General features: G+C 54.8%; 1 protein-coding gene and 1 long non-coding RNA gene across 10 annotated transcripts; one reads left to right on the top strand and one right to left on the bottom strand.

The window, feature by feature from the left end:
* The first annotated feature begins 5,542 nt into the window (after positions 1-5,542).
* URM1 (ubiquitin related modifier 1) lies at positions 5,543-22,267 on the top strand. Of its 9 annotated transcripts, none has more exons than XM_067743179.1 (6): positions 5,543-5,659; positions 9,706-9,776; positions 17,973-18,054; positions 19,568-19,667; positions 21,587-21,688; positions 22,016-22,267. In XM_067743179.1, exons 1-6 carry the CDS (start codon positions 5,625-5,627, stop codon positions 22,025-22,027), a joined length of 402 nt encoding a protein of 133 aa, XP_067599280.1. In that variant the 5' UTR covers positions 5,543-5,624; the 3' UTR covers positions 22,028-22,267. The 9 variants fall into 9 exon arrangements, with proteins under 9 accessions (XP_067599280.1, XP_067599279.1, XP_067599281.1 ...); XM_067743181.1 differs by having other exon boundaries at positions 5,545-5,659; positions 19,568-19,616; XM_067743178.1 differs by lacking the exon at positions 22,016-22,267 and having other exon boundaries at positions 21,587-22,007.
* Positions 22,268-22,272: 5 nt separating this feature from the next.
* Positions 22,273-23,795, bottom strand: LOC137227406 (uncharacterized). The gene is made up of 2 exons (XR_010944844.1): positions 23,429-23,795; positions 22,273-23,206 (listed from the first exon to the last, which is right to left on the bottom strand). It is a non-coding gene; the product is annotated as an uncharacterized lncRNA (long non-coding RNA).
* Between the last annotated feature and the right edge of the window lie 3,326 nt (positions 23,796-27,121).

The following is a 27,121-nucleotide window of genomic DNA, read 5'->3' as shown; positions in this document are numbered from 1 at the left end:
TGAAGCTTTGTGTCTTTAACCCGCAGCAATGACTGCTCTCCGACGGGAAGGAGCCCCCCAGTGGTCCCTGTTCCTTTCCCCTGGTTGAACACAGTCACCCAGAGGCAGTAAGGAGTGGTGGTTAAAAGCTCCTGCTGAGGAGCCGGTCAGGCCTGAGTTCAAGTCCATTTGCCAGGCTAGGCCTCAGTTTCCTCTCCCATAAATGGTGGTCTAGGAATCCCTACCTCGGGACGATTGTGAACGTGTAATGAGATCGTGCTTGGAAATCTCTCAGCACGGGGTCTGATGCTGATAGCTGTGCAGTACGTGGTAGTTAAAAGAAAAAAGGAGCAGTGTTGAGGTGTTAAGACCCCAGACTAGGCCCGTTTCCCACTTCTGCACCAGCACCCGCCCCCAGCCCCTCCATGAAGGGACGGGGCTGGTGGGCCCCTGGGCCTTGCAGCTCTCCTGTCTGCCTTTGGTCATCCCAAACCATGGCTGTGAGAGTCATCCCCCGCCACCCCCCACCCCCCGGGCCTGCAGTCGGTGCTCAGTACCTGCTTGTGAAGTTAAGGATAGCTACTGTTTACTGGGCGTTTCCTGACATTTACATAGCACTTCACAGTTTACAAAGCACTGTGTAAGTACATCAACTGAGCAGATGCTAAAGCCCTACTCTGTGCAGGGGGGCGGGGCATGGTCAGATCTGCCCTCAGGGAGCCCACTATCTGGGGCAGAGGAGAAGGTCCTAGCCAGTCAAGAAGCAAAGGGTGTGTGCTTAGCTGCACCCTAACCCAGAGCCCTGGTCGGCGTGTGGGGGAGGTGAGGAAGTCGCGTTTCATGGTCACAGAGGCTTTTCACGGAAGACTCATCCAAGAATAGGAGAGGGAAGAATGGCCCAGACAGAAGGAGCCACAAAACATAAAGGCCTGGAGGTGAAGGGCAGGGAAGGGCGAGCAGGGCAGATGAAAGAAGGGCAGTGAGGCTGCAGCGGTGGGACTGGGGGGAGAGTTGAGGCCAGGTATGCAGGGTGAATCCTTTGTGGGCGTTTCTTGCACACTTGAGGACTGGGGGCTCAGCTAGGAAATCCTTGTATCAGGCCAAACCCATTGCCTTCGACTTGCTGACAGCCTCCACGTGTGGAGCACTTCCTATGTGCAGGACGTGAGGCCAAGCACTTGATGTGCGTTATTTCATTAAATCCGTCACACAGAGCAGCTACAATTTTTACCCGCACTCCACAGATGAGGAATCTGAGGCTCAGAGAAGCTAAGTCTCTCCACAGACCACAGGGCCTGTGAATAGCAGTGCTGGGATGCAAGCCCCCTTCCCAGAGCCTCAGTGTTCCCATCTGCAGGCTGGGCCGGGGAGGCTAGAAGGGGCCTGCCTTGAGCGTCCCAGAGGTCCTACCACCCTTAGACAGGCGAGTGGCTGTCCAGGCCAGTGCTTCGTGTATCACTTTCAATCCCTGGGAAGAAGGTTAAATACCTCTGAGGGGCCTATTGAGGCGCTGGCGGCAAGGGAAGGGGCGACCGAGTGACTTTCAAAGGGGCCTGAATGCGTGGCCAGCCCTCCCCTGGAGGAGGGGGCCCTGCTTCCTCCCGGCCTAATGATATTCTGGGCTCAGCCCTCATCTTTGGCGGCAGTTTAACCCGAGCCGGGGAGGATTTCTTTCTCACTGATCTCAGCTTGACACCCAATTAGCACAAGAATGGGAGGTGGAAGCCTGCAAGAGGCGCCTCCCAGCCTCCCGGGGCGCATGAGGGGAGCAGGCGGGGAGACAAAGGGCAGCGGGCAGGGGGGCCCCCGCGCCCTCGTCTCCCCTGCAGACCCCGCCATTGTCTCCCTAGGAGCTTCAGAGGGGATGGAGACCAACACCCGGCTAGCCGGCCTGCTGGAGGGACAGGGTTGGGGCCCAAGCCCCTCTTCTGCGTGGATCCCAGGGGAAGGCATTTGGGTGAGCCAAGCCCAACAGGACGCAGCGAGGGTCAGGGATCCTGAAGGCGCAACAACCTGGGGTCGAGGCCTGACATGTAGGGGTCCGTGAACAAGTCACCGGTTCTCAGCCTCAGTTTTCACATTTGAAAAATGGCGCTAATAGTAGCCCCTGTGAGGCATCAATCAGGTCATGCATGTGAAGCTCCTGGCAGAGGCAGAGTGGGGGTCAGTACTCGCTGAATGAGTATAACATGTTAAACTGCTATTGTTACTAATTAGGAGGTTGAGTAGGGTAGGCTTGGGGTCAGGAGAAAGGACTTTCTAAGAATGAGAGCCAGGCATTCAGAGTGGGCTGACTTACCGAGAAGTGAGCTCCCAGTCTCTGGGGCTTTGCCAGGAGAAGCTGGAGGCCCCCCTGCCTGTTGAAATGTGGGAAGGGTTCCCACTCCTCTGGCCTCCCTACATGCCCTCTCCTGCCCACCTCCACCTCCCACAATTCCTTGGGACTTGGGCTTCGATGTGACTTCCTCTGGGAAGGCTTGCCTAACCCCAGGGCTGGACAGGGCCCTCCTCCAGCTCCCACAGGCCCCCGTGTTCCCCCTTCATGCTACTGATTGCACTGTGTCGTCTATTTTCACATCTGTGTCTTTTCCAAAACGTCAGCCCTAGGAAGGCAGGGACCCCTTGGTTTTGTTCACCATTGTGTTCCCAGCACCAGCATTGGACCTGGCACTTAATAGGTGCTCAATGAATGTTTGTCAAATGGATGAAGCTTTTCAAAAGCTCCTTAGCTTTCCCATTCCAGCCTCAGAAGGCAGCGGTTCACAGGGTTAGAGGATATTCAACTCATAGAGGTGGGCTAAAGTCAGAGGCCTTTACCTTGTCAGCAAAGAGAAGACATTAAATGGCTTTGAGCAGGGGATTGATATGTGTTTGCTCATGCATTCATTCATTAACTCATTCAGCAAGCACCTACCAGATCTCTACAATGTATGAAGCTCTTTATTATGAGCTAAGGCTCTAGGATGAATCAGGCAAGGTTTCTAGAGCTCAGCCCTTGGAGGAGCCGGTGGAAATATCTTAGAATATGTGTGTGTGCGTGTGTGCGTGTGTGTGTGTGTGTGTGTGTGTGTGTGTGTGTGTGTGTGTGTGTGTGTGTGTTTTAATACCTCACTGTGCTGCTTGTGGGATCTTAGTTCCCCAACCAGGGATCGAACCCAGGCCCTTCGCAGTGAAAGTGCAGACTCCTAACCACTGGACCGCCAGGGAATTCCCTAGAATATTTTTGCTGAAAAGACCTTAAGAGATCATTTGGCCCCAAAACCTTCTTTACAGATTGGGGAGACTGAGTTTCACAGTTTCCACTGGGGCCTTTCCATTTACCACAGGATTCTTCTGTGCTTTTCGAGGACCAGGGCTGTCTCATTTGCCCTCATTTTGCCAGTGATCTGGAACCGTGCCTGATACACGGAAGGTGCTCAGGGATGTCTGTGGAGTCGAATTATACAAGGAAGCCAAGGCCAGAGGGAGGGAGTGGGAGGCAGGCAGGCCAGAGAAGTAGGTGCAGGTGAGAGGTGATGGGGGTGGCAGTGGTGGAAGAACGGAAGAACGTGGGGTTGCAAAATCAGCTTAGCAAGGAGACGAGTCCAAATGTGGTGACTGTCTGGGTGTGGAAGAGAATTAAGAACAATGCCCAAGGTGTCTTGCTGGGGTGTTTCCGTGGATGGCAGTGGTATCCTTGAGATGGGGAACAGGGGGAGCCCGTTTTAGGATGCGAGGCACTGTGCCAAGAACTCACTTAGTTCTGACTGCAACCCTATGGGGGCTGTTACTGTCTTCATTTTACAGATGAGGAAACTGAGACACAAAGACGTTAGGGACTTAACCAAAGACACAGTAGGAAGTGGTGGGACCTGGATGTAAAGCCGGCAGTTGAACTCCCAGCTCTTAGTGATGACTACATCCTTATATCCACCCTTAACCACCAGGCTACCCCACCTTCTCTACTAATGCTTGGTTCGATTTTGGAAGTGTGGTTTAGATGCCCTGGGAGATCCACTTCACCCCTTTTGTGCCCTGGGCTTTTGTAACAGGCTGCAGTGGTCTCCCTGTCTCTTTCCCTGTTCCCCTCAAACGTTCTCCACACTGCAGCCAGGAAGGTTTTTTTTTTTTTTTAATACATTTATTTATTTATTTGTTTGTTTATTTTCGTTGCTGCGAGCGGGCTTTCTCTAGTTGTGGTGAGCGGGGGCTACTGTTCATTGCGGTGCGTGGGCTTCTCACTGCAGTGGCTTCTCTTGTTGTGGAGCATGGGCTCTAGGTGCGCAGGCTTCAGTAGTTGTGGCGCATGGGCTCAGTAGTTGTGGCGCACGGGCTTAGTTGCTCTGACACATGTGGGATCTCAGACCAGGGCTCGAACCCATGTCCCCTGCGTTGACAGGCAGATTCTTAACCACTGCGCCACCAGGGAAGCCCGAATATTTTTTAATATGTTTATGTATGTATGTATTTATTTATATGCCACGCCTCACAGTATGCAGGATCTTAATTCCCCGACCAGGGATTGAAACCGCGCCCCCTGTAGTGGTAGCACAGAGTCTTAACCACTGGACCACTAGGGAAGTCCCAGGAAGGAGATTTTATTTTATTTTATTTTTTATTTATTTTTTTTGGAAGGATATTTTAAAACACAGTTCTAATAATGTCACACACACACACACACACACACGCCCCACCCAAAATCCTTCCAAGGTCTACCGTTGCTTTTAGAATAGAGACTGAAATTCTTACCTGGCTCGCAAGGCATGATTTGGCCCCTGCCCACCTTTCTAGCCTCATCTCTTACCAGGCCCTCTGTTCCCCAATTTCCACCTTCTCTTGGTGTTCCAGCACGTTCTCCCACCCAGAGTCTTTGCACGGTCTGTTCTCGCTGGAATGCTCCCAGAGGTTTTTCTCCCCTCACATTCACCTAGTTAGCTCTACTCAGGCTTTAGCGCTCAGCCCAAGTCCAGTCCAGTCCATTTGCATTTTGAAGCTCTTACAATTCCAGATCATTTTTCAGTTTGAGACTTTACATTTATTAGCATGACTCGTATGTTTATTTGATTAGTTTCCCCCACTAGACTGTGAGTGCCCTAAGGGCTGGAACCTTGCCTATCCAGTTCACCCCCGCATCCATTAGCACCAACCAAAATGCCAGGCACATGGAGGACGTACAATAAATATCTGTTGAATGAGAGCAATCCAAATCGACAGGGCGGTTGGATTGCTAGTCGATGGCTCAGGAGAGAGATTTCTGGGCCGGAAATAAAGACTTGGGGGTCACTTATAATTCAAGACGAGTGGACGGGCTCGTCCAGGCGGTGTGCGGACTGAAGAGAACTGGTAACTAGTGCAAGATAAACTGTAACGTGGCTCACAGTCTCAGCACCAAGATGCCAAAGCTCTCCTCCGCTTAGCTGCGGCTCATGCCAGTCGCTGCCCGCCCTGGTTGTTGGAGCCCCATCCCTAAACTTCACAAAAGGACCAACTCAAACGCCCTCAACCGGGCCCATTATCCTCCAAGCTCAGCTCCCTGCTCCAGGCCTCCCTCCAATAGCTGAGCAGGAGCGTTTCCCTGGCACCGCCTCTTCCGTCCGCAGCAACCGGAAACGAGGCAGTAGCGTCGGAAGTTGAAGAGAGTTTCCTGTGAGCGCGGCTTCCTCAACATGGCAGCGCCCTTGTCAGTGCAGGTGGAGTTCGGGTGAGTCACAGAGCTGGGGCGCCGTGGGGATGGAATGAAGTCGTTGGGCTCGGAACTCCCCTCCCTCTGCCTTGGGGCCTGTCACGACCGAATCGCCGAGGCTCCCGGCGACTTCCTTGAGCTACGGCACCCGCCTCGGAGAGCTTGAGAGGTTCGGTCCGCCTGGGCCACGAGGCCGTATGTCCGGGAATAGAGGCGCACGCCGGGGCGTGGAGGTGCGGTCTGGGCACTCCTCCGTACCCTGAGCCCTGCTGGACTCAAAAGGCTTGATGGTTAGCGGGCGGCCTCTCTACCTTCGTTGTCAGCCCCGTTTTGGAGCAGGCCCGTGTGTCTGGTATCTGAGTTCCTCGGATCGCGAAGGAGCATCTCCAGCCCCTGATTTCTTTCTTCTGGCAGCAATTTCCGTTTACACGGTTCTTGGAGCCTTGTTTCTCGTGGGGTGTGTGGCCAAGACGAGATTCCTTTCCTCCCTTTCCCAAGATTTGGGGGTGTTGAACAGACCTGAACCCCTTTCAGTACATTCAGTAAACCTGCTACTCACCAGTCATATTACTGAGTGCCTCCTGCAGCTCCTGAGTCAGGGGGCGGTGCGGGGCTAAGTAAGGTAGTAGCACAGTGGAGGAGACTAACCCTGATGACAGTACAGTATGCACAGGATGAAAAGTGCAGGATTGGGGCACACACACCAATAACTGAAGAAACAGAGGAGGGAGGAAGTCTCCTCAAGCCACTATCTTCTGCCTCCTACAAACAGAAGGTTTTTCATCTGATTTCGGAGCTGAGAGAAACTGCAGAGGTTAGAAGGCAAAGAAGCTGAGACCCTAGGAGATGGGTGATATAATTTCCAGAGTCCCATGGAAAAGCTGGGACTAGATTTGTCTTTGTGTGTGAAGATAAACAAGACAAGGCTTATGTGAAAGGAAAAGTCCGGGATGGGAATCTAAAACCTCTGCCCGTAGATGCCTTTCCTTCCATTGGATGCCCCCAGTTTCTTTCATGTTTTTCCTTCATTGCATCGCCCATTCACCAGTCATTTATTGAGTGCCTACCATGTGCCAGGCGGGGAGCCAGGCACAGAGGATACAAAGATAAATAGAACTTTGTCCGTGCCCTCCAGCGTTCAGCGTTTCTGGCCCTTGCAAGGGGGTAGTCTCATGAATGTTAACTGCATTTTAATTGATGATATTGTCTGGCCCCACGGGTCCAATTAGAACTATGTTTGTCTGGCCTCCTGACTATATTGCTTTTCTGACCCTTTGCCCGGCTATGCCCACCCCCATAGCCTGGGGGTTCTAGGAGGATCCCTGCCGCTTTGACAGGCCTCAGCAGAGCTGAAGAGGGAGAAGCTGCAGATTGCCAATGTTAAGGCTTATCTACAGCCGGCTTACCTGTCATGCTCACTGAGTCAGACATGGTGTTTGTTCCTCAGAAATGTCTTCTGTTTGCTAGGTTCTGTGCTGGCAGCAGTGGGGAAGTCATATGAGGAAGATATGGTCTTTGCCCTCCAGAGCTTACAGACTAGCTTGAGCACCCGTTTTCTGGTTTGAGCATCTCTCAGCCTCCCTTACCCCCAAGAGCAGTAGTGAACCCTGGCAAGGCAAGACAGCGTTCCCTTCACCCACCACCCCAGTGTCCCCTGAGAACTGCAGCTTCTCGGGAAGCAAGAATGCCCAATATGTATGCCAAGCCCAGATTCCTTCCCTCTTGGTCTCTGTCTCAATGCATGTTTTTGCCCCGGCCTTTCTTTCATTTCCTACGTCTCTTAGCAGACTTCCCTCATCCTTTATTCTGAACCTAAGTAGGTTTGCAAAGAAGCTGCCTTGCCCATCATTCTCTCCCTTGTGTCCCTCAGTTCCACCCCAATCCTTGAAGAGTCTGGGTTAGGCCTTTGCCTCTTTCCTCTGAGCAGATATGGTCCCCTCAGCCCCACCAGCTCTGATAGACGCTCTAGAAGACCTCGCCCACCTTTCTCCCTCTTGTCCTTGACCAGTTCTGCCGTCCTCATCTTGCCTCCTGAACAGAGCATTTTCTCAGGTCACAGAGGATGCAGAGTATGTAGTACAGATGTGAGATGCCCTCTTCTTCTCCCTTTTCCTCCTCTTTTAGTCTGGGAGGTATTGGCAAAGGGAGGGAATGCCATTGAAGTCAGAGAAGAAGTGAGGGAAATGGGCATTTTCATTCATTCATCAGATATTTATTGAGTGCCTGCTGTGTACCAGGCCAGCAGGTGGAGGGGAAATAAATACAAATATATAAGGTAAAAAGATGAAGATAAACTAGAAAAAGTGAAGGCCATATTGGGAATGTCTGTACCAGTCACTGGTACCAACAGACACCTCCCACCGAGTACTGGGGAGCAGAGGAAAGACAGCTATCTTAGGTTGTAATGCCTTAATTGCGTTTGAATAGGAAATCCTCTAGAACATAAGAGTCTGGCTTTGGTTCTCTTCTGGGACCAAAACAGGCCCCTCCTGCCTCCCTGAATCACTCTAGAAGCCGGGCATGCACCTTCCTCCCCTCCAGATGTGCTGACAACAAAAATGTCAACCCCTCCCTCAAGGGCTAGTGAACCCAGCAGTGACAGGTCACTCTCTGAGCCAGACTGGTTCTTTATCTGCTTGTGAAGGGAAAAACAGCCCTGGCCTCTGAGCCTGGCACCACCAGGTTTGGCCAATCTGAGTTGTTTGCCTGGATCCCCGTGCTTCCAGTTCCCACTCCTCTGACCCCCAACTCCTGTCGCCCCTTGCCTGTCACCCTCCCCCACCCCAGCTGCTCCATGTGCCAGCCCCCACCCAGGAGAGAACGAGGCTCTTGGAAGGGGATAAATGGACGCTCTGTGCGGGCTTGCAGCTGAAATGGCCCTGTGCACGACCACAGATGGGCCTCCTCTCCCCCTCCACATTTCTGCATCAACAAAGCATGACCTTGTTTGGATGACAGTCGCCCCATGTTTCCCCCATGACAATGCTTGCCTTGCCTTTGCCTCCCAGTGGACTGTCTCAGGACATCTCTGTTCTCTGAAATTGGGGAAGGGTGGTGGGGTGGGAGGCATCACATCCGTCAAAAGTCTGTTAAGGCCTTCTCAGTTAAGATCCATGTGAAGTCTGAGACGGGAATGGAGAGACCCAGGGGGAGGAGCAGTGTGGGGCACTGAAAGAGCCCAAGTGTCTGCATCCTGAGCCCTGGCTTCTGCACTTGGCTTTGAGCATCTCTGCTGTCCCAGTCTTCCCTTGGCCAGGTGTTGGCACACAGAAGTGAACCAGACTCTGCCCTCAAGGGGCTTCCTGACCTTTGGGGGAGTCTTGGTTGTTTCTGCGAGAAACCAGTTAGAATTCAAATCCTAGTTCAGCCACTGCCTGTCTGGCCTTGGACAAGTCATTTCTGGCCCCAGTCTGCTTCTCCACTGGTTGGAGTTAATAATACCCGCCTCCCTCCTGCCTTCCCTGGGATTCCCTGAAGATGAAATGAGAGGAAGAATGTTGTAGCAAATGGCAGGGTTATTGCTAAGCCCAGTGGGGTCTCTTACCCTCCAGCACTGTGGTGCGCCCACCAGGCCAGCAGCGGGGGTGGGCATGGGGCACAGGCTGGGAAATTTCAAAGCATCGCCAAGCCAAAGGAAACCTCTAGATACGCAGGGTCTCTAGTGTGCCACGTGGTAGCTTCTCAGCATTTTTGCAGGTGGAAAGACTAAGGCTTCAGAAGATGAAGTCCCGTGCCCAGGGCCTCGCCGTCAGGTGCAGGTAGAGCCTGGTCTCCATCTTAGGGCCCACAACTCCAAAGCCTGTGCTCTGCCCCTGTGCGCTAAGGCAGAGGAATAAAAACAAGAATCTGCAAATTTGGATACTTAAATATTAATAAAAATTGTTTCTCTCCTGCTTTACCACATCAGGAAGCCACATTTGAGACTTGACCACTGGTACCCAGGGTGTTCCTGAACCTTGGGCTCTGCATCTCTTGGGCCTCTGGAGCCACCCTCCTCCTCAGTTTTCAGTCTCTGAGGCATTTGCAGGAGCTCACCCAGCTCTTTCTCTGGCCCTCCTTTGCAGAGGCGGTGCGGAGCTCCTGTTTGACGGTGTGAAGAAGCATCAGGTCACCTTGCCTGGACAGGAGGAACCCTGTGAGTATGGGCTTTCTGAGCCCCTCTCTGGGGGCCACTGGGCAGGAGCTGCTCCACAGGGTCACTCAGCCCTGTTCAAGTGAGAATGGGTAGAATTTCCCTGGCCAGTGAGGAGGAAGGAAGAGAGATCTCCAAGTTGTCCCCGCATCCTCTCCGCAATCAGCCAGCTTTGTAGGGAGGAGATGGCCTAGCTTAGTCCTTACGAGCGCGGGTTCTGTATTCAGACAGACTTGAGTTTGTTTTGGTTTGGTTTTTTTTTGGCCGCGCCACGCAGTTTGTGGGATCTCAGTTCCCCAACCAGCGATTGAATGCAGACCATGGCAGTGAAAACCCGGAATCCTAACCACTAGGCCATCAGGGAACTCCCTGGACAGGCTTGAGTTTGAATCCCCTTAGCCCCTTAGGCCAGTCACCTCACTTTTCTGAGCTTTAGTGTTCTTATCTGTGAAGTGGGGATGGTAATCCCTATCTCTCAGGGTTGCTAGAAGGTGTCAGCCAGCTGTACCATGCACTGGACGGCAACAGAGAGATGTCCTCATGAAGGAGGTAACCTTCGTCAAGAATGGAACAATGCAGACGGGCTTACGTGGTGGGAACAGGGTTTGGATGAGAAGAAAAGCATCCAGCCAGAAAGGAGGTTAGAGGAGGGAGGTTGACTAAGGGAGACGGGGGTATTTCCATGTGTTCATTCAAACACCTGTTCACCTTTCTTTAGCGAATGTGCACTGAGCACCTCCCATGCTGCAGACCATGTACCGGGCACTGGGGAGACAGACCCTGCCTTCAGACAGGGGAAGGGAGTGAGGAGTTGATTTCCAGAGGTCCAGCTGGGTAAATAGCAGTGTAACCTAGAGGCAGGGGCTGGACATTGCAACTGCGGAGGTGCTCTGCAGCCCTAGCAGTGGATCCTAGCAAGAGCAGAATGTTCAGGGACGAGAACCCGTCTCACCGAGGGCTGAGATACTTCTGGGAAGAAGATGAATTCATTTCTATGAGGAGGCAGGGGAATGAGGTTCCTGGAGGTGAGCAGTAGAAAATGGTCAGGTGAGGTTTGACAGGAGTCTTCTGGGGCTGGATGTGCATCTGCCAAGAGTCAGACAGTTACTGCCCAGATTCACTGGCTACCAAGGCTGTTTCTGACCCTCCCTTGGGTTGGAGAGCAATGGCATAGGGCGGGTTTGTGTGCCACATTCAGAGGCCAGGGGACACTCACTAAGGGACAGAGGGCACTGCCCCCTGGAGCTGGGTGTCGGCATTAGGCTGGGGTTAAATGTCAAGACTGTGGGATTGTGTCCCTGGTGGGGGAAGACCCAAGATGATAAAGGCAATGGTTTCTTAGTTTGACAGATGGCTATGCAGCCTTGGTAGAGAACAAGGGGCTCTCAGAAGCCTCTCAAAGATTCAGCCATAAAGACTTATCTGGAAAGTTATTAAAACATCACAAGTTATTATTTATTTCCCCCTGCTTTTGCTTGGCATGCAAGTCCCCGAGTTTAATCATTCCAGCCCCTTTCATTCATTCATTGGCACCAAGTGCCAGGCATGGAAGTAAGTACTTTATTCTTTCCTGTAATTGGCACACGTGTTTTTGAATGTCTCCTTTGTGCCAGGCACTGTACTAGTTGCTGGGTATTTGGTCGTAAGCAAAACAGATATGGTTCTTGCCCTAATGGAACTTACAGAGTAATGGAAGTGGAGCCAGGCAGTGAAGAAGTAAACACGCAAACGCGTAACTGAACAAGTGGTCAACACTGGCATGAGGAGAACAAAAGGGTGCTTTGAATGAGACAACAGGGTGGTAAGGGAAGGCCTCTTTACAGAGGTGACCTTGAGGCTAAGTCCTGAGGAACGGAAAGAAGCCACCCTAATAAATTGGAGGGAGAGTAGAGATGCAGGGGGCCCACTCCAAGTACAGAGGATGGCACTTGTGAAGCCCCTGGGCAGAAGGCCTTGGGGTGGTCAAGGACCTGAAGGAAGGCCAGTGTTGTAAGGGGCACAGGCTGAGTGTGGCATGGTAGGCAAAGCCGCAGCTGGTTGTACCAATAATTGTCACAAATTCTTAGGTGGTAGCTATCATTATTATTCCCATTTTAAAAAGTGGAAACCCAAACCCAGAGATGTCAAAAGTCTTACCCCAGGTCATGCTGTTATATAGATGGCAGAGCTGAGGTTCAGAAGCAGATGTCAGGGTCGCCGCCGTCCTTGCATGTTACCACTAACCCATTACCTTTTTTTTGTGTGTGTGTGTGTGCTGTACGTGGGCCTCTCACTGTTGTGGCCTCTCCCGTTGCGGGGCACAGGCTCCGGACGCGCAGGCTCAGTGGCCATGGCTCACGGGCCCAGCCGCTCTGCGGTATGTGGGATCCTCCCAGACCGAGGCATGAACCAGTGTCCCCTGCATCGGCAGGCGGACTCTCAAGCACTGCGCCACCAGGGAAGCCCCAACCCATTACCATTTATCCCAAGAGGTTCCCTGAATCACATAACATCTCAAACGTGCAGTGTATTTTCCAGTTTTTACACTTTCTCTCATGCCTCCAACAGCTACTTATTTCAATTTTCATAATGAGCCCAGTATATATTACCTATCGACAAGGAAACCAAACCTCACAGAGAGAGAGAAAGAGAGTGACCTGTCCAGAGTTACTCAAGTAGGGAGGCTGGGCTGAGACCCAGGTTTTGGATCCCCCGTCTACTGCTTAGGGGGCAGGTGGGGGCCTATCCTTCCCACTCTGGAATAAAGAAAGGGAAGCAGGAGCGGCAAGCGGAAATGGCCCATGTGCTCAGTTTTGGACCCTTGGCTGTGGATCTCTACCTCTGGCTTCCATGTTTGCCCTTCTGTGCCCAGAGGTGTAAGTCACATCACAGCCGCAGAGCTGGTTGGCAGCTACCAGGCCTCACCCTGGCACACGGAACCCAACAGGAGGGCAGGGGCCTGGTGCCACTGGGAAAGTAACACTCTTTCCCCCAAGCCCGTGCCCAGATCTGCCATCTGGCAGCCTTCCCAGCCCAGGGGCTGCCACTTGGCCAAGCAGGTCTTGGAGACTCCAGCAGAGAAAATAGCAGCCATAAGATCATGGATTGTGACAAGGCTCACAAACAAGGAGACTAAACAGGGCCCTGGGTCCTGGGCCAGGGGAGAGCTTCCAACCCAGCCAACTTGGGAGAAGAGGCTGGGCAAGGCCAAAGTGGGTGAGATCGCAAGAGAGGAACCCTGGCAGCGCGTGATGGCAAATTAGTTATTTCTGCAGGCCTCTTTTTTTCCACCTGTAAAATGGGAAGTTGGGCTGGATTTAGTCTGGAGTGAGCTGGTTATCTGTTTGACATCTGCAGTTGGAAAAGTTGCTTCCAGTTCTAAGTATATGGTTCTGGGAAACAGGGTGCACTGATCCAATGAGCAGTTGTGTGTGCAGGGGAAAGGGGGGTGGGTCCTTAACTGCCACCTCCATGGAATAGGCCTTGAGTGGCCAGGGTTGGGAGGCACCCACCAGCTTTGGGCACTGGCCACCGAGAGCTGGCTTTTGTGCCTCAAGGATCCCTTCAACACAAGGCTCGCAGCCCATGGTTGGTCAGTGGCCTGAAGCAAACCCAAAACCTCGGCCGTCCCAGTGTGGGCATTACCTGCCTTGGCCCCCAGGAAGAGACTCGTCTGCCTCACCTTTCCCTGCCTCTCTGCCCTGCCATTGTATTAAAGGGGGGGCTGGCGCGGGAGGCAGGGTCGGCTAGGGAGCTCCCAGGCGCTTTAAACTGCTTAGCATGCATTTCACAGCCTCTCTGGGGCCAGCTGTTCCTTTCTCTGCTCTGGGGCCTGTTTGCTGATCCCCTCCCCACCACCCTCCTCTCCCCCCAACCACTCTCAGTCCCTGTGCAAAATTGCTTTTGAAAAGATCCACTTTCTGCTTAATTAAACAATGAGGAGCGTCCCCACGCACATCTGTAAACCTCCTTCTGAGGCCAGTTTAGCCCACAAACTGCTCCATTCTTACCCCCATTCACTTGTAAATGGACCCTCTGATGTTCCCTCTACCCTCTCTTGTCTTTTACTCCCCCCATCCCAGCTCTTTCTTCTCCCCTTTCAACTAAGGCCTGGGGTGGGCTCCCAGAAGAGCCCTGTCCTGGAGCCTGGTGGACTTGGTGGGGACAGGAGCGGCTTAACCTGTGGAAGAGAAGACGTAGGGGATCCGTCTCTCCCAAGTCTGCATGGTGTGGGGAAGCGGAGCCACATTTGTTGGCGTGGTCCCCAGGACTAGCCAGCCTCGGTGGGTGGGAGGGACAGGAAGCCAGATTTCTGGTTGGGAGAAAAGCTCTCCCCGGAGGCCTTCAAGAAGAGGCTGGATGAGGGTCCACCGCAGCCGGGATGCAATATCAGATGAGACCAGAGAGCTAGGACACCACGGGGGCCCTGCCACAGTGGGTGGCTATTGTCCCCAGACAAGGACAAATCCACTGGGGCACAGGATTCTGGTGGGACCCTTTGTAGGTGCTAAGAGGGGCATGTGTGGTACCCCTTTCCCAGCAGCCTTTAGGAGAAGGTTCTGGCAGCCCACAGGATAAGCAATCCTGAGTCACTGTGGGCAAATGTGCATTTGTCTGGTCTGTTTGACACTGCTGGGCCTGCTGCTGGCATTAGGAGTTTGGATTATTATCCCCATTTGTTAGAGGATAACCCTGAGACTTAGGTCAAGTGATATCCCACCCAGGGCCATCTAGTGCACGGCCCAGGGCCTTCCGGCTCCAGAACCCGAGCTCTTAACCCCTCTGCCATGGGAGCAGTAGCTCCCATCACTTGCTCTTCCCCCAGTAGGCAGGCCAGGTCCCAAGGCTTCCTGCACTGGAAACCTTACACTGGGGTGCTCATCTCCCTGCCCTGGGCTGCCTGCCCTCAGAGTGTGATTCCTTCCACCTGGGTTGTCCAGGGAGCATCTTAGGAGTTTGAAAATCTAAAGTGGAGGGAAGGCCGGTGCTTGGGGCCCCCTCGCCACTCTCCCAATGCCCCCATTCTCTCATTCCCTCTCCAGGTCTGATAGAAAGGTAGTGGATCCCACAGAAAACCCCAGCCAGTCCCAGCAGTGTCTGTTCAATAGTTCACTGTACCGCACCCTCCAGAGCTTCCTAAGCGTGTCCTCGAGGTGCCAGGCCCCTGGGCAGAGCATGTGGAAGCTCAGGGCAGCAAGAGAGATTAGAGGGTACAGTTCTTCCTCTGGCTCGTAGAAGAATTACAGCATCGCTATGCCAGGCACAGTGCCAAGAGCTCTATGTGGACCATCTTATTTGAGCCTCACAACAACACTATGAGGCATTCTTACAGTTCCCAATTGACAAAGAAGGAAGCTCAAGAGAATTCCTTGCCCAAGGTCATATAACTAGGAAGTGATGGAGTCGAACTCAGACCCAGGGCCGAGTCCCATTCTTAACCAGTCCTCCTCCCCCGCTCCGCCCACAGTTGTCCGTGTGCTCAGTAAACATCTCAGGGGCGTTTTGTGTGAGAGATTCCCTGCTGCATGCTGGGGCTCACACTCAGGAAATACCCCTGGGGCTCCCGAGGAGGGAGAGGCCTCTTCCCAAGCAGCCCCTTCTCAAGGCCCACACATGCCCTGCATAGTCCAGCCCTTGCTAGCTCTCTGGCCTTGTCTCAGGCTGATCTTCTGGCCTTCTCTGTTCTATTACCTTGAACCTGCCAACTCCAACCTGCCTCAGGTCTTCCCATATGTTCTTCCTTCTGTCTGGCACACTCCCGCATCCCACTCTTCTCATCCTTCAGGCCTCAGCTTCAGTGTTAATATCCTCAGGGGAGCCCTTCCTGATCCCACACGAAGGAGAGGGCATTTGTCACGACTAATTAAGTAATGTCTGTCTCCCCTGCTGGCCTCTTAGCTCCATGAGGGTAGGCTCTGTGTCCGCCTTACTCTCCGCCGTCTCCCTGGCACCTGGCACGTAGTAGCTGCTCAGTAAATATTTGTCTTGTGAGTAATTTCATGGGATCCCATGAGGTAAGCCACCATCGGTAGCAATGGGAAGGCAGGAGGACACAGAGGGGGAAGGTGCAAGTGAGATTCCCCAGAGCCATCCCGGAGCCACCAGCCCCTGACTCTGCTTAACCCTTCCTCCTCCCCTGGGCGCCTTTGGAAGCTGACCATCTGGCTTGGAGGCTATTTGCATATTGTCTGGGCCTCGGCAAGCCTAGCACGATGTCCCTGGGGGTGTGTTTCAGGCTAGGCGGAGTGGCCCTTGCAGCCTGCGAAGGGAGTCGGGAGTTCCACCTCTCCCCACCCCCAAATCCAGGCATGGGGGAACAATACGGGTGGTGATGCGGTGGCCTCACCATGGTAACAGGCTATCAAGAATGTGGGCAGGCCTGGGGGGCGCAGAGGAGGGAGGGAATGACCTCAGCAAAGAGAAGCATCATGATAAATGAGCCAGCACCCACAGCAGACTCCCCCCAAGCCCACCCCTTGGGGCCTCCACGATGGTGCCATCACTTGGATGACCCCGACATGACCATTAGTCCTCCCCACCATCCCCAGCCTACGAGAGTGGAGCAGAAATCCCCTCTCGGAGGGAGCCAGGGCTGCCACCCAACTGGGTCCTGGTTCTGAACAGGCCAGTGGGGGCTGTGTAGGTGCAGCTGGTGGCCCTCACGCCAGGCACTGCCCAGTCCCTCAGTGCCTCTGCGCACACAGGCACAACCCCGCCTGCCGGGGCTGGTTGATGGATGTGTCAGGCCCCGGCGGCTCTATCGAGCGGCCACAAGATGTATGGGCTGGCGGCCCACCAGACAGTGCCAAGATGGAGGCCAAGGGGAAACCTCTGAAACCCAGGCCTCTGGGAGGAACCCAGCCAGGAGTCTAAATGGACTGCAGCTAGTTGGAGGCAACACTCCCTGTCCCCTGCCCACTCCAGGGACCGTGAAGACTCCCATCTGCTTTGTTTAAAAATAGGAGTTAAAATTGAAAGGCGCAGTCTCAGTCTGTGGACACTTTGCCCATGGCCCTGTGCTCTACTGGCGTACGATCCAGGGAAGCTGGCACAGAGCAGAGTGAACCAGTCCATCCAGGGTGCAGCCTGCCTGAGTGCCATAAAACCCTGCCCAAGGCTGGTGCTGTGTGTGACACGCGCTGGGCCTCTCCTTAATTGGCAGCCTTTCCCTCGCCTGCGTGCCAGGAGTCCACCTCCAGTTAGGGAAACCAAGGCACTGCTTGGACCCTTCTCCAGCTTAGTCCCTGAGCTTTGTCTCAGGCACGGACCTAGGACAGAGACCCCTCTGAGACGTTGACTCGGGATGGGGATGGCTAACCTCCAGCCCTCTGCTGGCTTCTCAGAGACTAGCTGTCATCTCAGCTAGTCTCTAAGAAGGCTACTCTTGCAGCCTCAGGGATGCTCTGTTTGAGCCGTAGATCGTTGAGAGCCATAGCCTTCGAGGAGATGATAGAGCCAGGTTTCAGTGTGCTGTGGCCTGGGACCTGGCTCCCAGAGAAGGAGAGAAGGCCTGGGAGACAGGGGGCTCTGAGCCTCCAGGTGACGTACCGAGCTTGGTGGCTGTCCCAGAACCACAGGCAGATCGCAGTGTCCAGCTGAGCAGGAGAGGCCCTTTCGACCCTGAACCTCTCGCCTCTTCAGGGTGGCCGCCCCTGGCCTGGAGGGCTCTGTGAAGGGGGAGTAGAGGGGCAGTGATTTGTCAGCGTCTCCGGCTGGTGAAGGATCCTTCTCTCCTTCTGTCAGAGGAAATTAAATGATGTTATCGGCTCAGCAATTGTTTTTCTTCCCTGACAAAGGGAAATATATGCAGACCTTCCAAGAGCAAAGCCGAATGCTCCCCATCTGGGACTGGCTGGGGAGATAAAGGTGGAGGGGCTCTCCCAGAAGCCTACCCATGGCGGTTTCAGACCATCTTCAAGGGCTAGTGGGTGGAGGTCTGTCTCTCAACCCTTTCAGACGTGACCATTCCTCTTGCTGTCTGCCTTGCATCCCCATTGCCTCTTCTTCAAGCTTTCAGCAGTGCCAGATGCCACTTTTCTCTGAAGACCTCTCCAGGTCCATTTCCTCACCTTGGGAATCCACTAGTTCAGGGGCCATGACAGCCCGGTCTAAAAGAGGCCCTCTCAGCCCCATATTCACTTCCTCCTGGTCCAGGCAAGGCCCTGAGGACCAGGAATCATTTGGATTTGACATTAGTTTGTTTTGTGCCTTCTTCTCCAGGGGACATCCGGAACCTCCTTGTCTGGATCAAGAAGAACTTGCTAAAAGAGCGGCCGGAGTTGTTCATCCGGGGAGACAGCGTGTGAGTCCCTTTCTCCCTTCTCTGAGGAGGGCAGGTGAAGGGAAGGAGGTTTGAGCCCCTGTCCTTGGTTCAAGCACAACCTTCTCTGGGTCCTGTTCTCCCTTTATCCTCCTCTTAGCCCTCCAAGGAAAAGGCTGCCTCTGTCCAGCTCTGTTGAAGTTTATTTTCAGTTTTCTTGTTACCACATTGGACTGTTGGGGATTTTTTTCAAAACCTGGGTCAGGAGACTGGTAAATTTATCAAAAAACTTAGATTCCACCTTCTGCTTGCCACAAACTTGCTGTGGAACCTTGGGCAAGTTACTTCACTTCTCTGGGCCTCAGCTACTTTCTCCATACAGACATTACTGAGGAAAAGATGCTACCCAAGGTCTCTCTCATCGCTTGACAACCTAGGACAGTGTTCTCCCATGGAACTTTCTGTGATGATAGAAATGTTCTCTATCTGTGCTGTCCAGTACGGTAGCTGCTAGGCACGTGAGGATATTGAACCCTTGAAATGTGGCTAGTGTGACTGAGGAACTAAGTGTTCAGTGTTACTTAAATGGAATTTAAATTTAAATGTGGCTCGTAAATACCGGGCTGGACAGTGCAGGTCTAGGATTACAGGGAGTCACTGCATGTGTGTGCACACACATGCACATTCATGCTCGCTGGGGACACCCCTAGCCCAGCCCAAAGCTTCTGTATCTGTCCCAGGCCCAGCTTAGCCTCCTAGGAAAAGATCCAGATTCCATGTGCCATGAAGTCACTATACTCCTACAACAAGGCCAGCCTGATATGTCACAGAAGTGGCCAGGGCATTTGTGGGACTTGTTCATCTGCCTCGAAGCAGAGGTTCACCAGTAGTCCCTGGGAGCTAGGGCTGCCATCCAGCCTGTGGCTCAGGTCATGGTCCAACAGTCGTGGAGGTCACCCCCGAGGACAGCAATGCTCTTTGGGTCATTGCCAGCAGGAACTAGGCTAAGGTACCTGTCCAAATATCGGCCTGCCCTGCCTTACTCCAGGCAGGGCTGCTCTCAGGCCTTCAGGGGCTTGGGGCCACTAGCAGGTTTCCCTGATTCAGAAAAGCCAAGGTAGCCTCCTCTCCAGGACGCGCATGCGGGAGGCCTAGGACAGTGAGGTTAGACCCCTGGAAAGATAGGCTGCTACCAGTGGTTCCCATGCTAGACCCTGGCAAGCAAGCACCTCACACGCATCATCCCACTTCATCCTCCCGCAGAGCTCGTGAGGAAGGCACTGTGATTTACCCTGTTTTCAGATGAAGAAACTGATGCTCATGGCAACAAAATGACCTGCCTGAGGTCTGGGAGGTGGCAGGGGAATTTGCACCTGTGTTGCATCTGGCCCTCAGACTTTCCTATCGCCTCCACTCCCTGGGAGAACTTTAATGGGGACCCTCGAGAGAAAAGGCTCCCACCACACTCCTGCGGCCCAAATGTCTAAGCCTCTGCCCCTGCCCCAGCCAGCTCCCGCCCTTCACGCCCTGCTACTCACCACCATCTTTCCCACAGGCGGCCAGGGATTCTGGTGCTGATTAACGATGCCGACTGGGAACTGCTGGTCAGTACCTCGGGGGACAGCCCTCCCTCAACCACTCCCCTCACTGCTTTGGTAGGAAAGCCTTGGGCCTCTCCTGAGACGCAAATAGGGTGTCTGCGTAATCCTCTGTCCCGATCTGGCCTCCAGACTGAGGCTGCTTGAGTCTCCCACCCCAAGTGAGGAAGGAATGGGTAGCTGGGGGAAGTGATGAGCTCTCCTCCACCCTGGAGATTTGCTAGTAGTTAATGTATAGGGTACCCGTTTTTTTTCTGGTAGATCCTATCTTTTTCTCCCAGAGCAGCCAGGCTCCCCCTCTTTCCCTCTCAACACCTGGGGAGAAACTGGAAAAGTGCCCTTGACGGTCTTCTTATTTCTCTTCTGGACCAGGGTGAGCTGGACTACCAGCTTCAGGACCAGGACAGCATCCTCTTCATATCCACGCTGCACGGCGGCTAAGGGCCCTTCTCTGTGCCTGGGCCCCCTTGGGGTGGGGAGAACAGAACAATCAGACATCCCCTTGGGCCCTGCTTCCAGATCTCCCTGTCTCCCTTGGCTGCTTTCTTCCCTACTCTGTCCCCTGAGCTCCCTCCAGGCAGGGAAAAGAGGCCAGGTGCTAAAAATGAGCCTTTCTCAGGCACGTGAGCAGGGGAAGGCAGGCAGGCGGGCAGGCGCCCGAGCCCGGCACTCCCTCTCCCAGCAGCTGAGGTGGGGGAGGGTGCCCCTCAGTTTGTCAGGAGTGGAGGGGTCTGTGCGGCCAGGTGACCCGGCAGCTCTCTACTCCTGTGTCTCAGTCTAAACACTGAGTGGCCGCTGACGAGGCACTCCAGCTCCTGGGCCGTGGTGCCTTCCTGGGGGAAGATGAATGAACCTGAATAGCTGATGGCAGGCCCCTCCCTTCTCAAAGATTGGAGGGGTCTCCGCCTCAGTTTCCCCATCTGGACAGCAGAGGGCTCTGCCTGTCCCCCACTGATATCATTGTGGAGCCCCAGCTGGGGTCCCCTATTCAGTGCTGCCCCCCCCACAGCAGCTGCTCTTCCAGCCGCACCCTTCCTCCTGCTCCCCCACCCACAGTGCTTGACCCTGGCTGGCCTCCCCCCACACAGGCCACCAGATGGGCTCCTGAGACGCTCCTCCCGGCAAGAGGCTGCCAGTGTGCAGCTCATTCTGCTGAGCGGGGAGAGAAGGAGGGTGTCGGCTAAACCTTGGACTGGCAGATAGAGGCTTGGGGGGGGGGGTCAATGTGCCTCAGTTTCCTCCTCAACAACAACTGAATTTTTATAGTATCTGAAAACTGCGGAGATACTTGATGGCACAAATGTACACTTGATCTCTCTCTCCTCCTGCAGGAAGCAGGATGGGGGTAGGCAGCACCTGGTAGGCAGGATGGTTCACCCCTCCTCCCTCCATTCCTTCTGGAAGTCTTGGGGCCTCAGTGCCTGCAACAGCTGGCCTTGGGCAAATAAAAGACTAGGTTGTTTACTGGCCTTGCCTGGAACTTCGTCCTTAGAAACCGGTGGCACCCCACATTTCCCCCAGCCGTGGTCTCTGGTCCAACCTCTGTCTTCAGCCTAGGGCTTTCAGAACTTCCCTTCACCCGAGAAGAGAGCAGGGGTTGCAAGCCAGACTATCCAGACTCCGAGAAAGGGTGATAGGACGGGCCATCTGGAGAAGGGGTGGCAGAGCCAGTCTGTGCTGACCAGCCTGCGTCCCGAGATACTTCCCTACCCGTCTGTCCGAGGCCAGGCTTTGTCCCACCAGCTGCAGCCAGCGGCCTCAGGACGGAGGAGGCATAGATAAGACTGCAGAGCCCCACTTCCCATGACCTGGAGGAAAAGCTTTGTTTGCTGGAGGGAGACCTCAAAAAAAAAAAAAAAAAATTAGGGCATTAACATCATCCCGCCCCCAAACTTTGCTTTCCATTAAATGTTAATAATTTAATGTGGAATTTCTCTCGCTCTGGAGACGAAAGTGCCAAATGGTTGTCCTAACAGTGTTGGCGGTGGTGTGTGCACATCATTCTCAAGGCTTTGTGGGCAGACGACCCCGGGCTGGTGAGCTGCTCTCCAGCACTGCTGCAGGTGGAGGCCCCCTGGGTATGTGTGTGTGTGTGGGAGTGGCCATGTTGAGGTTACGGTGCAGGTGCTGTCTAGGGAGAGGCTGTATAACCAGCCCGCACTAGGTGCTGAGGTCGGGGTCTGCATGTTAGGGAACAGGGTAAGGGACAGCCTCACTTGAAGGATCCACCTGTCCCGGTTCTTGTAACCTGGAAGTGCCTTCCTGCCTCCAGCCCCGCTGAGCTTCGGAGTGCCCCTGGATCCACCCCCGCAGGATTCCAAGTCCTGGGAACTGGGCGAGAGGAATCCTTTCCTGCCTGCACTGGGGAGAGGAGGGGTGAAAACGGGATATCCCTTCCTCCACAGCGTGCCAGTTAATGCTGAGGAGCAGGGCAGGAGGACGTGCTGGGGAAGCCAGGTTCTCCACCGAAACGAGGGATGCCAGCATCACGGCTGAAATTGGCCAGGGCCACACTCCAAGCATTTTGGGTCATTTTCAGCTTGGGCGTGAAAGGGGTCAGGGATAGATGACCTGGGCTCAGACCCGGTGACACCCAACTGCCCCCCCACCCCGCAACTCCTGAACCCACTTTTGAGGAAATAAATAAATAAGCCCCACTATCTCCAAAAATTTGTCTTTAATGAAAAGAATTCGTTTGTCCAAGTTCTATTTCCAAAGCCGAGGCGATTGCCCCGCTGGGGCAATGAGCGCATCATTCCCGACGCTTCTCCCACTCCAGCCGCGGCTGGAGGAGACTCAGCCCATGGGTCGGTCTGGAGGGGCTGGCGGGAGGGGTCGGTTTATTTGGGATTTAGGGGTCGGTTTAGGCTTGCTTAGGGGATACTGGTGGGGGAGGATGGGTTAGAATCAATTCAAAACGAGTTAGCAAGCGCAGTCCGCCGGCATCTTCTTTCGTCCCGGACTTTCTGCGGCTCGGGCCGAGGGCGAGCTCCCCGGACCACATTTGGGCCGCGCCGCGGCGTGCCAGCTTCGTTCCCGGCCGAAATTTGAAAAAGGGAAAAACGACGCTATCGCTTGGAGGACCCCGCCAGCCAGGACTGGTCACCCGCAGAGGAGGAGGAGAACGAGGATGACGACGAGGGGAGGAGGATGGCGGCGCTGGTGACAGGGACCGGTGTCCCTCCTTCGCGCGCCTGGCCAGGGCCGCGATCCTCGCGCTGGGTCCAGCCAGCCGCCACCCCGAGGAGTCTCGCCCGCGTTGAGCTCGGTCCCTGCGGCTCCCGCCCCTGTCGTGCCCGGAGCTCAGCCACAGATGTCCAGCCACAATTCTCGGTTGGCCGCAGACTCGTACAAGAATTGCGTTTGGACAATCAGTGGCGAAGCCCCTGAGTTCAGGGCCCCGGTCTCCTGCGGGGTTCCGCCTCGCTCCTTAAAAGCGCCGGACCAGATCTCCGGAGATTCGCGGACCTCGCAGATGCTCGGCAGTCGCGGCCCATCCCGCGGTAAGGCGGACGAGCAAGCACGCGGATCCCGACCCTGCGTGGGGATCCCGGTCGCTCCTGGCGCGTGTCTCCTTCGATCGCGGCCCGGGGTCCCTAGAGTAGCCCGCGTTGGGTCTCTACGCCGCCCCAGGTCGGGGGACTCTCTGTCAGTCCCGGGGAACCCCCGACTCCCCTCTCCCCGCCCCCAGCCTGGGCTCCCCGGGTTCGCCGGGAATCCGGAAAACAGGGACCCGAGGCCGGGTCGCGTTTCCGAACCCGGGGTCCGGGCTGCTGGACTCGTGGGTCTCCCGCCCCCGCCCAGCCCCGCGCACGCACCGGCTCGGGCGCTCTCCGCTTCCCTGTGGCTGAGTCGCGGCCGGGGCGCCGGCGGTAGCAGTGGCGGCAGTGGCTGGGACGGCGGGGAGCGCTGGAATGCGCCGCCGGGTCACCTGCAGCGCCCGGGGAGCCGGGCTGGGAGCCGGCGAGCTGGCGAGGCGCAGGGCTGAGCCCGAGCGGGCGCCTCTGGCGGCTCGGGGCCGGGGCGGGCTTTTAGTGGGCCGCTCCAACAATACGGGCCTGGCGCGGAGAAAGGGGCTCGGCTGCAATTGGTACTGGATTTGAATAACGCCACGGGGCCATCAATGGTCATTGTGTCGGCGGGTAATGAATCTCCGCTGTCTCTCGGGCTGGCCAGGCAGCTGCAACCTGCGCTCAGGCAGCTCTTAAAGACATAGCGTGCCCCTCCCCGGGGGCCGCCCCCCCTGCACCGGCCGGACCCCTCGCCCTCCCACCCCCACCCAGCATCCTAGACTCCCAGTGTCCCGCCAGCTCCTTCGCCTGAACCCTTTGCACATCGCCCCCTCCCTCCTCTTGGGCCAGGCACCCGCATCTCGGCCCTGCACTCCCATGGACCCAACTTAGGCCCCTGGCCTTGGTTGAGCTCCCCAGGAGAGCCCAGGGGACTCCAGAATCTTTTAAGGCTCAACTCTGGCCTTCCATCTGCATCTAAACCTGAGGCCTCTGGAGCCTTCCTGCCTTAAGCTCCTGCCCCAGGGGCTTCTAGCTGGAGGGTGAGGGGGACCGGTCTAGAGGTCAGAGGGTCACCCCCTTAAAAGGCTGTGCTGCAGGGTAAGGGAGGAGGGGATGCAGTCCCAACCCCCAGGCTGAAGATGCCATCTCGAGAGACTGCACTCCCACTAGGGATCTGGAGACTGCCCTCTCTGCGGCCAAGGACAAGGGCTTATTCTCAGGATACCTCCTGCAGGCTCCTGGATGCCTCAGCTCTAGCAGGGTTGTGGGGATGGGGGTGGGGGAGCAGGAGGGTGTGAGAGGAGCATGGAATCTGTTAATTCTTGTCATTGTCTCTTCCACTGGACAGCCACACTGGTCCAGGAGGGCAGGGGCTCTGTCTAGGTCTGATATGCCCCCACCCCACCCCAGCCCACCCCAGCCGGGTCTGGCACAAAGAAGGTTCTCAGTCTACTGGGAGATACAGACCCAATTCCTCACCTGCAGAGCTCACTCAGCCTATCTTTCCCAATGAATCTCACACCCTGGAGGGGACTTTGTGGCCGTTCTTCCCATGCATTCTGCTCTCCATTTACCCCAGGGTTCCCCAGGCACCCCAAGCATCCCTGCCCATGCCCTGAAATCCTCTCCTCTCCCCACAGTCTGTGGGCCACCGCCACGTGCCCCACTGAACTGTGATTATTGCTTGATCTGTTTTCCTCTCTGGGACGGGAAGTGGGTCTTACTGATGATCTTTGTGCGTCCAGAGCCTAGTACAGTGCCCTCCCCCCAACCCATCGTTGAAAAGCCGTTGCTGACTTAAAAACGAGCCGCGTGAACTTCTTGGAGTTTCTTACAGAAGTTGAAAAAATAAGGCTTCTGGGGAGTAATACTTGAAGTCAAGGTTTTATAGAGAGGGAACCCCGGCTAACCAGGTCCTAACTCCTGTGAATGCTCCATCTGATAAAAATAATAACAACAATAACTGTGACAAGTACTGTAAGTACCAAGCACTAAGCGTCTTAAAGGTAGGAGCCTTTTGACTCCTCACAACAACCCTGGGAAGTAGGCACTGTTATCAGCCCCATTTTACAGATGAAGAAACCGAGATTGGTGGCAGTTAAGTCCCTAGTCCCCAGCTGGAAGGTGATGGAGCCAGAGTTGGAACCCGCCGCACACTACAGATTCCCAGCCTTTACGTGGCAGATATGGAGGGGGACTGGCGTAAATGCGCACTCCAAACGGTGAAACCCAGGAGGCACCCCGTGTCTGTTTATAAATTATAATCCAGTTCCAGCCCCACCCCAGCCTGGCAGAAACACAGCCTTGACAGAGAGGACGAGAGTGGTCTCTGCACGAGTGGGTCGGGAGGAAGGCTTCTCCGTGTATGTGAGAGCTACTTAAAGCCATCAGCCCCCGGCAGAAAAGGGTCAGTTCCCCTCACCCTCATCCTCAGGGAAACTGAGGCGCCTAGAAGGGTCCTCCTGCTAGTCACTGAACAGATAGCATGCCTACTGTGTGCTAGTCGGGGACTCGGCATGGGCAGATGTCCCCAAAGGAGATGCACAACAGAGCACCAGGGAAGGAGAGCCGCCCCGAGGAGCTGCCAGCAAGGTGAAGGCGGGCGGAGCGCCGAGGCGGGCACTGTTCCAGGAGGAGGGAAAGGCACCTCCAAAGCTAACACGCAAAAAACGACTTGGTGAGTTTTGGGAAGGAAGGAGATTTGGCGTGGCTGGAGCACGAAGGGGAAGTGGAGTTGGAGCTGGGGTTGACCCCAGCGGGCCCTGTAGGACACTGGAAGGGTTTGTGATTTTACCCTAAACGCAGTGGGGATCCTGAGAGGTTTGACAAGTTCAGATTTACATGTTTAAAGGTGTGCTGGCCCTGGAGTGTAGCAAATGGGAGGCAGGGGGGCGGGATAGGGGCAAGCTGGTCAGCGACGGAGACCAGTTAGGCTACTGCTGGTTTGCAGGTGAGAGCTGGTGGGGGGACCTGGACTTAGGTGATGCAGAGCAGAGTCCCCAGCTGTGTTTTTGACAGTCTTGTTACTAATGAGTAACATTTAGTGAGCACCTGTGGTGTACTGTGTGTACGCTGGAGCCTGGGGGGTGGGGGAAAGAAAGATGAACAGAGTCTGATGCTGCCTGTCCAGAAGTATCCATCCAGTGGACCAGTGGACAGACAGACACACAGCAAAAGGAGCCAGCCCCAGTGAAAGGAGCGGAGCCAGGGGAAAACCCTTTAACTGAAGCATTAGCAAAATTCTCTGGGATTATAGAAGACTGAGTGATTCATTCCAACGGGGAGGATGTGGGAAAACAGCTGGGAGAGGCAGCATTGCCTCGGGCTTCCAGGCATGTGAATTCCAGTAGACTGAACCTTAGTTATTGCCTCTGTGAAATGGGGCCATCATGCCGGTCCTGTGTCCCTAGAGATGGTTATTAGATGCTCATGGTGTTGGGAAGGTCCAAACATGCCTTGCATTTGCTTGCAGTCAGGTTTTATCATTATCTTCCAACGTATACAGACACATATATACACGTTCAGGCTCAGGCATGCACTCAACTCTTCCTAGCCTCTGCTCTCTCCCTTCTCCCTTGTTAAGAAAGACCAGCTCTCAGGAAGAAGGTGGCAAAGTCTCCCACACCGCCAGTTAGGCATGCCGTTCCTACCAGGACTGGCATCTGACCAGGAACTAGTCCAAACACTGCCCGGCACAAAGGATATGCTCAGTAATTGTCTGTTGAATGAATGAATGAATGCTGTATAGGAGTCATAATTCAATGAATGGGTGGATGGATAGACAGATGGATGAAAAAGCAGACATTGGGACAGCTGAATAGAAGAGAAAATGAATAAAGAATTGACTGTGGGTGCCTAATGTAGCCACTCAGATGAGGTTCTAGGTATGGAGCTGGACGCATCGCTGTGAGGTGCTCACTAAAGGGGGCTTCCTTCATGCCGCAGCCTCGATCCTGTGCTTCAGAGGCAGGCTCATGACCAAAGCTTGGCAGGCAGGTG

Source organism: Pseudorca crassidens, chromosome 7 (genome assembly GCF_039906515.1).
Source record: "Pseudorca crassidens isolate mPseCra1 chromosome 7, mPseCra1.hap1, whole genome shotgun sequence".
Classification (NCBI taxonomy): domain Eukaryota; kingdom Metazoa; phylum Chordata; class Mammalia; order Artiodactyla; family Delphinidae; genus Pseudorca; species Pseudorca crassidens.
Note: the sequence above shows the minus strand (reverse complement) of the source record. Positions and strands in the feature narration are given on the sequence as shown.

Excerpts from the sequence above, each read along its gene's own strand:
- URM1 (XM_067743178.1), top strand. The coding sequence starts at position 5,625 with ATGGCAGCGCCCTTGTCAGTGCAGGTGGAGTTCGG. Across the intron at positions 9,777-17,972 it reads GCCTGGACAGGAGGAACCCT|GGGACATCCGGAACCTCCTT; the intron begins GTGAGTATGGGC and ends CTTCTTCTCCAG. Across the intron at positions 18,055-19,567 it reads TTCATCCGGGGAGACAGCGT|GCGGCCAGGGATTCTGGTGC; the intron begins GTGAGTCCCTTT and ends TCTTTCCCACAG.